Source organism: Phascolarctos cinereus, unplaced genomic scaffold (assembly GCF_003287225.1).
Source record: "Phascolarctos cinereus isolate Bilbo 61053 unplaced genomic scaffold, phaCin_HiC Scaffold_2;HRSCAF=192, whole genome shotgun sequence".
In the NCBI taxonomy this organism is placed as follows: Eukaryota; Metazoa; Chordata; class Mammalia; order Diprotodontia; family Phascolarctidae; genus Phascolarctos; species Phascolarctos cinereus.
The window spans coordinates 83,005,843-83,019,523 of record NW_027555625.1 but is presented as its reverse complement, the minus strand read 5'-3'; the positions used below and the strand labels follow the sequence as shown (position 1 = coordinate 83,019,523).

The window sequence follows — 13,681 nt, the reverse complement described above, 5'->3', positions numbered from 1 at the left end:
TCCCCCAAATATCAGTCACCATTGCTACATTGCTTATTACATGTACATGAATATTGTTCCTTTGGAACCAATTGATGCTCTCAGTCATATTTCATTTCATGTCACTGAGCCAGTTAATGACATTAGATGGAACATGCCTGTAATGTGACTTTCATATCAGTTAAATCTAGTAACAAAGCATAAATGATGTTACAGTGAAGATCTATGTGACAGACATTCCCAACTCCAGTAAACTTCAGAACAGTGAAATTGCAGTTCAGCAACAACAAAGGAATCGTCTAAGAGCTCCTTGAAATTTATCGCTGTAATGAGATTTGGCCTCTCCTGATAAATTGTGCAGCAGTCTGGCAGTTTAAACCACATTAGATAATTTGTTTTCTTTCTGTTCCTTTGGAAATAACTGCTTTTTTACAGCCAGAAGAAAAATAGAAAATTCTTTTTCTTTTTTTTTAAATTAATTTATTTCTAGTTTTCAAAATTCACTTTTATGAGATTTTGAGTTCTAAATGTTCCCCCCCTTCCCAGATGGCATGCAATCTGATATAGGCTATACATATATAATCACATTAAATATATTTCCACATTAGTCATGTTGTGAAAGAAGAATCAGAACAAAAAGGAAAAACCACAAGAAAGAAAAAATAGAAAACAACAAAAAAGAGAAAATAGTATACTTCGATCTGCATTCAAACTCCATAGTTCTTTCTCTGGATATAGATAGCATTTTCCATTATGAATTTTTTGGGATTGTCTTAGATCATAGCATTATTCATAAGGGCTAAGTCTAACAAAGTCGGTCATCGTACAATGTTGCTATTACTGTGCATCAGTTCATGCAGGTCTTTCCAGGTTTTTCTGAAGTCTGCCTGCTCAGTGTTTCTTATGGAATAATAGTATTCCATTACATACATATACTACAACTTGTTCAACCATTCCCCAATTCATGGAAAAATAGAACGTTCTTGAAACATGCCATCATCTACAACCTGTTTAAAGTTTGCGCCTCTTTTCGAGTGTAGCCAGTCAATGCTCCTAGCTCTGGACTAAAGAGGTCAAAAGCGACACAGAGTCCTTTTGCCTATCCATCCCCATCTCCCTTACAGCACTTATTAAGTACAGCTGTCCTGTCTGGTCTTCAGCCTACTTAACTTAAACTTTCAAAATATCCATCCACGTGTGTCTTTTTGCTACTGTAGATGTCCTACATAACTAGAACACTGCTTTCTGTGATAATGCCCAATAAATTTCCTAGAGTTTTTCAAACACCTATCAAAGACTCTTCAATGACCATATGTCAAACTTTCTGTATGAAAATATATCCCCAAATTCCAGCTTTAGATTCTAGATGTACACCTCTTTCTCCTCTCCCTCAGTCTTATCAGGAAGAGCAAGGATTCCCCCAATTCCACACTATTGGTGGTAGGTAGTGCCTGGGACAGGGACTCCACAGCAAGGCAGAGCCTTGGTGATGGTTAAGATGGAAGTGCTCTGAGATGAGGAGCAAGATGATAGGTTCAGTTGGATATAGAGAAGTGAATATAGATAAAGGAATTAGAGGAGATTCAAACTGGGACAGTAGGAAGAAGAATAGGAACTTGGAAGGGCAAAGAACGTTGGGAAAAGTAGCTTTAGAATAGGATTTACCTCCTACCCCTCTTGCCCTCTCCTTCCTAACAAAAGTGTTGTTAGAGTAACAGGACTGCCATTTCCTCCATCTTGTTCCCTTTAATTTTAAACTTTTCTTTTTCTACTACCATTGGACACTGGGGAGGGTGAGGACAGAAAACTGGGCAAGAAAGAATGGGACTAAAGAACATATGTTAGAAGGTTGTAGGTTTTTTTCTCTCTTTTTCCACATCTCTCCCACTACCAACCAGCCAGCATGAATTGTACTTGTGGTTGTTACAGGACTGGGCTAAGGTATGTGTGGGTAGAGTTGGATGGGGAAGAATACCAGATGGCTCTGGGGTCCACAGGAAAAAGATGGAAGAGGAAAGAAATTCCCCATCATCATCAAGGAGGAAAGGATTATTCCTCATGTCACATAAGTGGAGTAGCTTAAGACATGCTGAAGTTGAAAACTGACTTATTTCTTATTTAATCATCATCCCTCCCCCTTCTTAACCCATTGACAAAATTTAACTTTTTGGCTATCTTAAAGTTTTTAATGGTAATTTCTAAATTAAATGATACCTATCATAGCTTAACCTTAACATTAGTTTTAATAATATTAGGCCTATATTCTTAATTTTCACCAGAGTATATTCTGTGAATTAAAATATCAGTATCCAAAACTGTATTAAATGATTAAATTTATCAAACAGTAAAATTTCTGATGGTCTACCTAGGATTTGTTCATCGTCACACTGGTTCTCTTTGTGTGCAGGTTAGTTTTGTCACCTAATGGATTCTAGTAACACGTTCTTAATTTCAATCATAAGATTCATTCAGTCAGTATTTTAGTGCCTGTGTGCAGACAGTACGTTAGTTGTTGTATAAGGTACAAGGATTTGTTAATATATCGTTTCTCCCTGAGAGAAGTTAATATTTTCTTCAGAGATATACATAGATTCAGACTTGAAAGAGTAAATCATCAAGGAGAGCCAGACTGGACCACAGAGGAGATGGGTTATTTTGTTGAGAATTATAATAACACAATGAAAGTGGTATTGAAAGAATAAGGTTAGGAGGTGGGAGAAAAGCAGAACCACTCTTTTTCTTTCTTTTTTCTCCACTATGGAAGACGAGCTTTCAAAAATCATTAAAATCTACGAAAAGTTAGAAGTGTTCAAATCAGTGAACCCAAGTCAACAAACCCAGACAAACTATATCTCTGAGTACTTGAAAGAATTGGTATATTGGGTGGCTGAGCCATGGCTAGTCATCGTTTAAACACTGTGAATAAAAAGTACCACAGGACAGAAAGAAGCCAATGTTATCTTGACTCCCAAAGTGCAGTGCTTGCCATTTCCTTCCCTGCTCAAGTCAATAGTGGCCATCTATTATCTGTAGGATAATATACACATCTGACTTTTTTTTTTAATGAAACAAAGACTTATTGAAAGATTGAAGGAAACAAAATAGAACTACTAGCAGAGCCCTTAGAAAATAAGAAACCCTTTACACTGAGCAGCCATTTCCCAAAGGTCTATGTAGTATCTCAGTCACTTAATCGTGACCAGCCATGGTTCCTAGCAGGGGTTTCCTTTTACAATTCTGTACATATTTCTACAGGATGATCTCTAAGAATAGGTCATATTAGATAAGTATTTTCTTTTCTTTTTTGACAGGGTTACTAAATCATGGGAACATTATATGTAGAGTATGCCTAGATTTCTACAAGTCATTTGACAAAGTCTTTCATGTGGAAAGACTTGTTGCAGACAAGAAGGAGAGATGTGGCCTATATGATAACACAGTTAGATGGATTTGGAACCAGTTGAAAGGTTAGACCCAAAGCATAGTCTCAAAGAATAGACATCAAGTTGGAGGGGAGGGGCCACTAGAGGTTGCAGAGACACTTAATGTAGAGTGGCCCAAAAGTTAAATGCACTCCCTTTCAAGGTAGTGTTGGAGAGAGGTAGTGGCACAATTGCCTGCCCCAGAGTCAGAAAGACTCATTTTCCTGAGTTCAAATCTGGCCTCAGACACTTCCTAGCTATATGACCCTGGGCAGTAATGTAAGCCTGTTTGCTTCTGTTTCCTCATTTGTAAAATGAGCCAGAGAAGGAAATAGCAAACCACTCCAGGATCTTTGCCAAGAAAATCCCAAACAGGATCACAAAGAGTCCGACACGAATGGAAAACGACTGAATGGCAGCAGAAGCTAGTGGCATTTCCCTGTGCTGAAAGTCTTCAAAGTTCAGGGATGATGTAGAGAAGATGATTCTTCAGGCCCAGGCTGGAATAATCTCTGGGACTCGTTCCATCTCTGATGTTGTGTGACTTTATGATTCTTTATTTAATATTCGTTTGAAGATAAAGGACTTGAACTCAGGAAGGTGTTCAGAGCTGCAGATGTAATTTTGGAAATTACTTGCTTGGGAGTTATGTACATAGATCCATAGTTGAAGTTTAATTGTTGCTGTATTTAAGCAGCCCTGTTCTACTATTGGGATAATCCATGTCATCCAAAGTAGCAAGTCCTCAAAATACATAATTGTCTGCACTGTTAAGTCCATTATATTGTGTGCTAACTCAGTGAGCTCCTAGGGCTTATTATTAGTTAAATTTGTAGCCTAGTCTTGCGTTATATATTGTGATGTTTCTGGAAGTTGTATATATAGTATATTGAATGTTATTTTCTCACTTGCTTCATTACCATTTTAGAAATAGGTTCCCAAAGGAAAAAAAATATTGGCCCAACTAACATTCATGTCAAAGATCATTCTGCCCTTATCTATAGTGTCTGAATACTTTTAATTATTCCCTCACTCTTGGGGGGGGGGAGGGGGGAGAACCAAGTGCTTAATTTGAACTTTGTTGGATCAATAGTTTCATTGGCATGGGTGTTTCCTGCACTGATGCAGAGAACAACCTTTTTATCTTGTATGATTTTTCTTCATTTCCCTGAAAATTATCCAAAGAAGCTCAGGCTCTGAAGGCTTTGCTTTTGTTCCTGTAACATGTTGGAGGGTACCATTGTATCACAGAGCCTGTCTATCCTGTGGTTCTTCTGGCTACATGCCTGGCCTGCCTCCTTTGCTGGTCACACACATCCTCCTCATGGTCTTTTCCTTCACATCTTTTATTCCGCCATTTTTAGAACTGTCATGCATTTCCACTTGCCCTCAGATTCTTTGTGATGTTAGTGTTTCAAGGATCTGTGTACATTGTGACACCATGAACGACCTTATATCAGGGTGGGGAAAGCCTATTTGGAGAAGCTCAAATTCATTCTTTTTGTCTATCTCCCTGTTAACAACCCATTTATAACTCTGTTCAATCATACCATTCAGTGAATATTCTTTATCTTTAGAGTTGTGTCTTTCATGATAATATGATTTTAATGGATGCATGGGACAGATACCTTACCCAAGAAGAGTTTTGAAGGATGCATTTTTTTTTCTGAAGAATCAAATATTTCCTTAAATTTAAAAAAACAAACACAAAAGGATCTTGTATTCTATATACCTCTCATGTCCATTTTGTAATCATAAGGTGTAGTCTACTATAGAAAATTATCTTTATAAATCTGCCTCTTACCTTGTTATGTTTTCTTTTAGGAAATCCTAATTACATGCATAATCCATTATCATAAAAATTATAGAGCTTCTTTCAGAGAGTAATGAGGAGATATGCTCTCTGCCCATCTTTGAGAGGACTTGAGAGTCATCAAATCTCTTTTAAACTGTATCATTTCCAATGTATAATTCTATATTTATTTGGTCACCCTTCTCAACTAAATCTTCTCAAATGTCACTTTCTTATCAGGTCCAGAAGTAATTGTGTCAAAATGTGGTGACTCCACCTTTATTGCCAGTGAGAATAGAGCACTACAAAAATACCAATAGATCTGTTTCCTTTTGTATCTTTGTACTTCTAGTTTCATCTACTGTCAAGTGGAACCTGGCCTAACCTGGCCTAGCCTGGCCAGGCCTCACATGAACGTTTGTGTAGGCTTACTTTCTCCTCAACTGTTTCTGTTGTTATGTGTAATTATATTTACATAGTCTTCCATCATCCCACAAAATGCTTGTATTCCAAGGTAGTGTTGCCTTTGGCTTCTGTGTCTCGCTACTTCATTAAGGCTGAAGCAGTTCATGACTACTTTCAGCCTCTTTTTTAAAGTCTACAGTTTTCATCAGTTAAAAACTCTTTCTAGAAATGGTGATAAAAATCAATGTCTTTACCTTTCCCCAATAGACCCCTTGTTAAACAGGTCAGGTTGGAACTCTTGTGATTCCACAACCTCCTCCCTTGATAATTTCTTATGTGGTTATTGTTTTGACCTTTGCTCAAATCAAACAAGTGACTTGGCTACAAGTAACTGATTCTGGAAGTATTAACCAGTCTATTTCTATCTATTCACTTTTTTTTTTTAATGACTTCATTTGCTGTTCAATATATCCATGCCTTTAGACATCTTTCTTGAAGATTTTTTTTTATAATACGAACATAATAAGTGGCTTCTTTCCCTGTCTGCTTTCACGTTGAAGTCACCAAGAATGAAGATATAAGTTCACTTATTTTGGAGAATCAGAAGTCCTTTTTAGAATTTCTCTAAATTCATCTTCTGCAATGAACATTGGTGCTATTTATCGTGACGAATAGATGAGCAAGTGTCCTAGGAAAAGATGTTTATTATTGCCTGTATCCTGAATGAAGTCTTTCATTTGTCTGCAACCCATCATTCAATTTGGCTATACCGTCTTTTGATTTCTTTTATAGTGAACATAATAGTATGAATATAGTTTAGCACCTCCAGTATTGTGTCTAATATATTGGGCATTAGACAAAGAATGTATCAAGAGTGCCAGCAGTTAAGTTAATATGAATCATTTTCTATTGGCCAGCCTTCTGATAAAAACTAACCTTTGCATTCCTAGCAAGGTTGGTTCTCAGGACAGTAAATACAGTCAAGAAGTCAATCAGTATTAAGCCAATTATATGTGTGCACTCATTTAAAATATTTTTCCATGGTAAAATCATCATAATTTATCAAATGAACAGAAGGTAAGCTTGTTTCACTTTGATTAACAAAGCATTTCAGAGAAAGTCCAAATAGTTTTAAACATTCCCACTGCAGTCTTGTTTAAACATTTGATGATTGGGCTTTTTCAAACACTTGAGAACAAACTTTTTAGGTATCATCAAGCACTTTAGTAACTTCTGGTTTATGTGGTGAATAATTGATGTAATAATTACAGATTTTATTTGTTCTCTATTCATGATATTTACTAATTTTTAACCAAAAAGTAGCAAAATTATTTCTTTTTTTTAATCTTCTGTAATTTGAAACTTTAGCTAATTTAAACTGGTCTTTTCTCTGCTTGGTCTACATCAGTGAGGTTTTGTTCTATTAGAAGATATCAGAAAGGAGTTCTAAACTCTTCAGGGTTCTATTGCTAAGCAGCTATGCTTCAAGTATTTAGCAGAATTTCCTTTCTAGAAGACTCCCCTGGAGAAGCTTTTTTTTTAAAATTTATTTTATTAATTTATTTTAATTTATCAACAATCACTTCCATATGCTTTTGAGTTTAAAATTTTTCTCGCCCTTCCTCCCCACCACCCTCCCCAAGACGGCACACAATCTGATATACGCTATACATTTACGTTCCTATTAAACATATTTTCACATTAGTGAATGTTATAAATAAAAATTAAAGCCAATAGGAGGAACCATCAGAAAAAGGAAACAAAACTCAACAGAAGAGGGAAAAAAGATAGCAATTCAACTTCCATAGTTCTTTCTTTGGATGTGGATAGCATTTTCCATCACGAGGCCTCTGGAGATGTCTTAGATGATTAGTCATCACACAACATGGCTGTTACTGTGTACAACATCCTCCTGGTTCTGCTCACTTCACTCAGCATCAGACCATACAAGTCTTTCCAGGTTTTTCTGAAGTAAGCCTGTTCATCATTTCTTATAGCACAATGGTATTCCATTACATTCATAAACCACTTGCGTAGCCATTCCCCGATTGATGGGCATCCTCTTAATTTCCGATTCTTTGCCACCACAAAAAGAGCTGCTATAAATATTTTTGTACATGTGGGTCCTTTTCCCCCATTTGTACGATCTCTTTGGGATACAGCCCTAGAAGTGCTATTGTTGGGTCAAAGGGTATGCACATTTTTATAGCCCTTTAGGTGTAGTTCCAAATTGTTGAAGCTTTTTTCAGGTACTTCTAGTCAGTGTAAGTTGTCTCTGATAAATTTAGGGAGATAGTGATCGTTTTAAGTGGATTGAACTCCCAAATCATTACCAATAACTTCATTTAATGGTTGCCTAGTAACAGAGGTTCTCACCCCCCCCTGATAATTCTAATTTATAATTCTAATGCTATTTTAAAAGCAGCTATCAGGCAATGAAATCAAATATACAAATCAGGTCAGTCTCCAAATTTGTGCTGGAATAAGTTTGCTTCATATAGAAACTTATTTTCTTTGTGTAGTAGTATTCTTGCTGAACACCTTCAGGCCCCTCGCAGGCATGAACGATGTTTTGATTTCATTCCTGTGCCACCTGCCTAGCAAAGTGCTGTGTGTACTGCCGGGGTACTTCTGCTGGGATGACAGTATTGAGTTCGTACCTACTTCATAAGAAAGATAGTTTTAAAATTAAAATCTGTAGAACTCCTTGAGCATCTTGAAAGTAGAAATCATTGAAATGAGAACGAATGCATCAGCATACATTTAAGAGTATCCAGTTGAGCTGAAAAGAGAGTCTATGGAAATAGATTCATCTCTATAGGAAACATTACTTTTAAAAAAAAAGCCAAAACACTGGAATTAATACACGTAAGTACTGGAGTTCAGTTCAGATGATAAAATGACTAAATGATACAAAAAGCCCAATTGTTTCAGTTCAAATCAATGTACGTAATTGATTGTCAAGGGTTTCATTGTTATGTAGCAAAAAAATCACACTGTCTTTTGAAGATTCCTTCATTTAAAGCTTTCAAAATTGATTGAGAACTTTCTGATACAAGAGGTATCTAGGTACCGTGAAATTTGTGTTAATGAATTTCTCATTTTCCTGCTCAAACTTTCCTTGGGTCTTGTAGCAATGGTACCTGGCTTACAGCATCTTTTGAGTGAAGCCTTTCCCCTGTTCCTTTACCCCTGATCATAGATGGTTTACTTCAATATTACTATCGTCTCTGTGAAAACTTTATTTTAAAAGCAAAATATTGAGGGGATGTATTAAGTATAGTTACTTTTCTTTGTAAAGTACAGAATTTTCAATGGATTTTTGTACTCTAAGGGGAAAAATGACTAACAACATTCATCATTGACTCTGTTTTAACTGTTAAGTCTTTATCCAGTTTTGTGGAAGGAAACTAGCAATTAACAAAAACCCATGTTCATGTGTCTTTTAAAGATAGATTTAAGGATCATTGAGTAAGAGCACAGTCATATATGGTTCAAAAAGTAAAGCTAAACTCAGTTTTTGCAAGTTGTATAATAATGGTTGTGAATAACAATGTAGAGAGTTCCTTTGGAAGTTTTCTTTTCTTTTCTTTTTTTTTTCAAAGACTGAAGCATGACCTCATGACTATATCCCTGTAATAACTGTGAATAGTTTACAATAAATGTTTCATTTCACTTTAGCCCATTGGCAGGATAGAGGATATTTTGCCTTAACTCTAGACACATTTCATATAAGTGACTATGACACCAAAAAGTTAATGTAACAAATAGTCTCCAAATTCCTAATATATTAGCTCAGTTTTGTCCCTTTTTTACCCCTAAAAAACAAGGTTTAACATTTTGGATATATGTGTTTATACCATGGACTAACATGATTTTATTTAAGATGAGCAATAATGATAGAATTTTTTTTAATCATAAAACTTTTGACAAATTTCAGCGAAAAAAAAATCTCGTTTTTCTTGTTTCCTTTCACAGGCAGCGATACCATCTTTATCCAAGTTACACTGCCCCATGGCCCAAGTTAGTATATCTGGTTTAAGTCTCACCTGTAATACTTGCTATGGCTCTAGAACTCAAACCAAGTGTAAATTTTCCTGCTCAAACTTTCCTTGGGTCTGGCAGCAGTGATACCTGGCTTGCAACATCTTTTAAGTGAGGCCTTCCCCTGTTCTCTTACCCTTTATCCTAGATGATTTATTTTCTTCAATATAACTATCATTTCTATGAAAACTTCATTTTAAGAGCAAAATATTAAAGGGATGGGGGCAGCTAGGTGGCACAGCGGATAGAGCACTGGCCCTGAAGTCAGGAGGACCTGAGTTCAAATCCGGCCTCAGACCAAACACTTGACATTTCCTAGCTGTGTGACTCTCGGCAAGTCACTTAACCCCAATTGCCTAAAAGCAAAAAATATATATATTAAAGGGATATATTAAGTGTAGTTACTTTTATTTGTGAAGTACAGACTTTTCAGTGGATTTATGTACTCTACTTTGGGGGGGGGGGTGACTAACAGTCACTCATCATTAACTAAACCAAAAAGTAGATTACTGTCAAGGTACCAAAGTTTAGCAGAAAGCCCTGGAACTGGGCTTTAATCCTGATTCTGCCATTTAAATGCCAGGGTTTTAACCTTTGCATATCTTAGTTTCTCCTTCATTAAAATGTGAGACTGACAAATGCCCTTATGTCATGACAGAACTACAGTGAGGATAAAGAAGATAATATTTATGAAAATATCTTAACAAGAAAGGGGCCAATTTATTTTATTTGGGAGGAAATTAAGGCCTCAAGAAGTTAAGTGACTTGTCAAAGGTCTCTCAGGAAATAAATGGCACAGCCTGGACTCCTCCTGATGTTGGGCCTGTATTTTTTTCGTTATACCTTCCAGACTGTGTAGAATCCAATTATCCTACATTTTAAGAAAAAAAAGTTTTGATTTTAAGGAAAATTTAAATCTTCTGTATTTGTAATTTTTTTTCATGTTCTGGGTAAAGTAACATTTAAAGTTACAGGCCCTAAATTATAATCACTACAAAAGTTCCATTGTGACTTAACACTTTTTAATTATTATTTTAAGACACTTGACAGGTCAATAAATCCACTAATATAAAAATCAAATAGGTCAAGACTTTCTCAGTATAAATTCTAGGTTCTGTAAAGGAGCTTAAAGATCATCTAGTCTGACCCCCTAATTTTACAGATAGGGAAGCTGAAGCCCAGAGGAGATCACAACTTGGCCAAAGTTACACAGATATTATAGCCATATAGCTAAATGAGCCAAACCTTATCTTTAAAATAAATTAATTAAACTTGATGACCTCTAAGAAAACATAAATTACCATCAAGTATAGATCATTATTATCAATATTAAATGTTCAACTTTGAATGCTATGGAATACTAACAATTAATGTGACTGCTTGTAGAGAGTCATGGAATTTTTATGGTTAGAGAGGACCATGGAGATCATCTAATCCAACATCCTCAGTTTGAAAATGAAGAAACTAAGCCCAGAGAAGACTCTGAACTTGCTGTGGGTCACACATGTTGTGGAAGTACCTAAATAAGAACCCAGTGAACACCATCCAGTGTTCATCTCCCCCTGTCACCCTGCCTTTCTTTCCTTTTATCTATTTACTTGACTCCTATAGTTTTAACCAATTTAGTTCTTGTTGAAAGTTTTATGTGCCTTTTTTATCTCTGTTCGCCAAATTATTTTTTAATCAAAATTAACTACTTTTTGGTGTAGTTGATATTTTTGTTATTTGAGACTGACCCAGAAGTCCCAAGCTGATGTAAAAGGCTACTCTAAAACTAGAAGTAATCATACAAACTGAGAGATAGCACTTGAATGTTTACGCAAATGCTTTACACATATCTCCTTTTAAGCCTCAGAATAACTCTATGATGCAACAGCTATTCATTATCTCCATTTGGCAGTCAGCACGCATTTATTAAACCTTAGGTCTGGCAGTACAAAGACAAGAGTGAAAGTCCCGGCTATCAGGGATCAAGAAATCAATCGACTTCCCCGTGATCATATAACTGATATGTGTTAGAAGCTAGATTTGAACCCAGGTCTTTCTTATTCCAAAATCTACACTTGCCCCACTACCTCTTTCTTCTGTCAGCTTCACAACAATCTTAGTATTAGGATTAGAATATAATTCTCACCCTAATCTAAAGAGAAAAGCCCATTTTTCAGGACATAGGAGAAAGATGCCTTCTTCATACCCAAAATTATAGAACTTTTACCACCACTAGCTCTTAAATTTTTTAACATTTCTTTGAAAAAAAAAATCAATAGGCAGTAACATTAGAGGATTTAGGACTGTGTCACTGAGAAAGTTCTTGAGGACAACTCAGAATAGTCAGGAACACAGCAGTGCCACTACCTTATAGTATGGAAAAGAATCCCTGCTTACACACCCAATCCCAACAGCATCCACCTTTCAGAGGCTTTATAGGCTTTAATAGCCTGTCTGATCCAAAGGTCTGGGAACCAGACTCAACTGAATGGGCTTCGCATCATGGCCAAGCGCCTGGCTGTAGCAATGCTCTTTGTTCATGAGGCAAATAGGGAACAGAATATCTACTAGGTAGTGCTTTTCTTAAAGCTGTGCTGAGAAATCTTTGCACATTTAACAGCAATTTGAAACCAGGTGACAGGGTTTTTGTGCTGCTTTCTTAAGATCCATATCTTGGTACTTCTGTGTATTTGAATTAATAAACATGAGCATAAACAATTTTGAGTTAAGCTTTTTCAGGGCTACTAAATAAAATCTATCTCCTAAAAACAACTTGTGTTTCAATGCCCAACAGGATCTGCTTCAGTATCCTCGATAAATTTAACCAAGAGCACTGATGAAATGCCCATCCCCCCACCTGTGCCCCCAAGAAGAAGACCAGAGTCTGCCCCAGCAGAATCTTCTCCCTCTAAGGTAAAAATTCAGGCAGGTGCTTGCTATGGGAAATGGTCAGCTTCCATTGCAATAAGTGACTTGTTTAGTGCTTAGGATGGCAGATTGTGGGGAGGGAGGGTGCAGGGTCTGATTTCACGAGCATAGGAAATTCCTAGTGTAGAATCTCCCTCCACCAATGTACCTCATTGAGACATGTGGCACTTATTCTCACAGAATAGCCTAGAACTTTACAGGCCAAGGCACTTACCCAGGTCATGCAGCTGGCATGTGTCAGAAAGAGCACTTGAACCCAGGCCTTTCTGACTCCAAGACTAGCCGGGCTGCCTCTTGCCCGGTGCTTACTAAGGTTTGAACATGATGATAACCCTAATTAAGGGACCCAAGACTTAGACCCTTAACAGTCTTAGTCAGATCTCCCTGCCTCTCCAGTCCATCCTCCACAAAGCTGCCAAGCTGACATTGCTACAATTCACATCTGACTGGAATACCTCAGGAAGCTTCAGGGGCTCCCTGTTTTCTCTAGGACAAAACATAAAATCCTCTGGCATTTAAAGTCCTTCACAACCAAGTCCCAACTTCTCTTTCCATATTGATTTCACATCACTTCCCTTCATCCGGGCTCTGTTCCAGATCCAGACTATCGTACTTGCTGTTTCCTGAACACAACATTCTCTCACCACGTGGACTCCAACCTCCCTGCCTTCCAGACGTGGCTTGTGTGCCACAATGCCTTTCCTAATGTCCCGTGGCAGTCAGACTCTCTCCTTTGCCCCAGACAGCTCTGTGTTTACTCATCTCTGTGTGCGTGTGGGTGTTCATTTGTTCATTCATTAGTTTGTTTCCAGCCAGTATCACATCAGGCCATTGAAAGGGCCATTTGTTTTTGTCTTTGTAGCCCCATTAGCTGCCATGGTGCCTGAGAAACAGTAGGAGCTTAATAAATGCTTAAATGAGTTAACACAAACAGGAAACAGTGATGTGACTCCTTTTCTTTTGACAGTGTCTCTTCGATATTTATTCAGTCCTCCAATAAGCACAAAGCTCTAGGCCACCCCCCAAAGAGAATATCATAGCCCAGCTCCGTTAAATAGAAATCCTTCTTGCCCCCAGTTAATTTGTTTAAAAAAAAACTGATGTCTGACATAAAGGAAATGTT

General features: G+C 37.0%; 1 protein-coding gene across 1 annotated transcript in view; it reads left to right on the top strand.

Annotated features, from left to right (window-relative positions):
- Positions 1 to 13,681, top strand: part of SOS1 (SOS Ras/Rac guanine nucleotide exchange factor 1) — a 186,146-nt gene that overhangs the window by 166,222 nt on the left and 6,243 nt on the right. Inside the window, 2 exon segments of the mRNA XM_020976979.1 lie at positions 9,577 to 9,621; positions 12,425 to 12,543. Coding sequence (XP_020832638.1) covers positions 9,577 to 9,621; positions 12,425 to 12,543 — 164 coding nt within the window.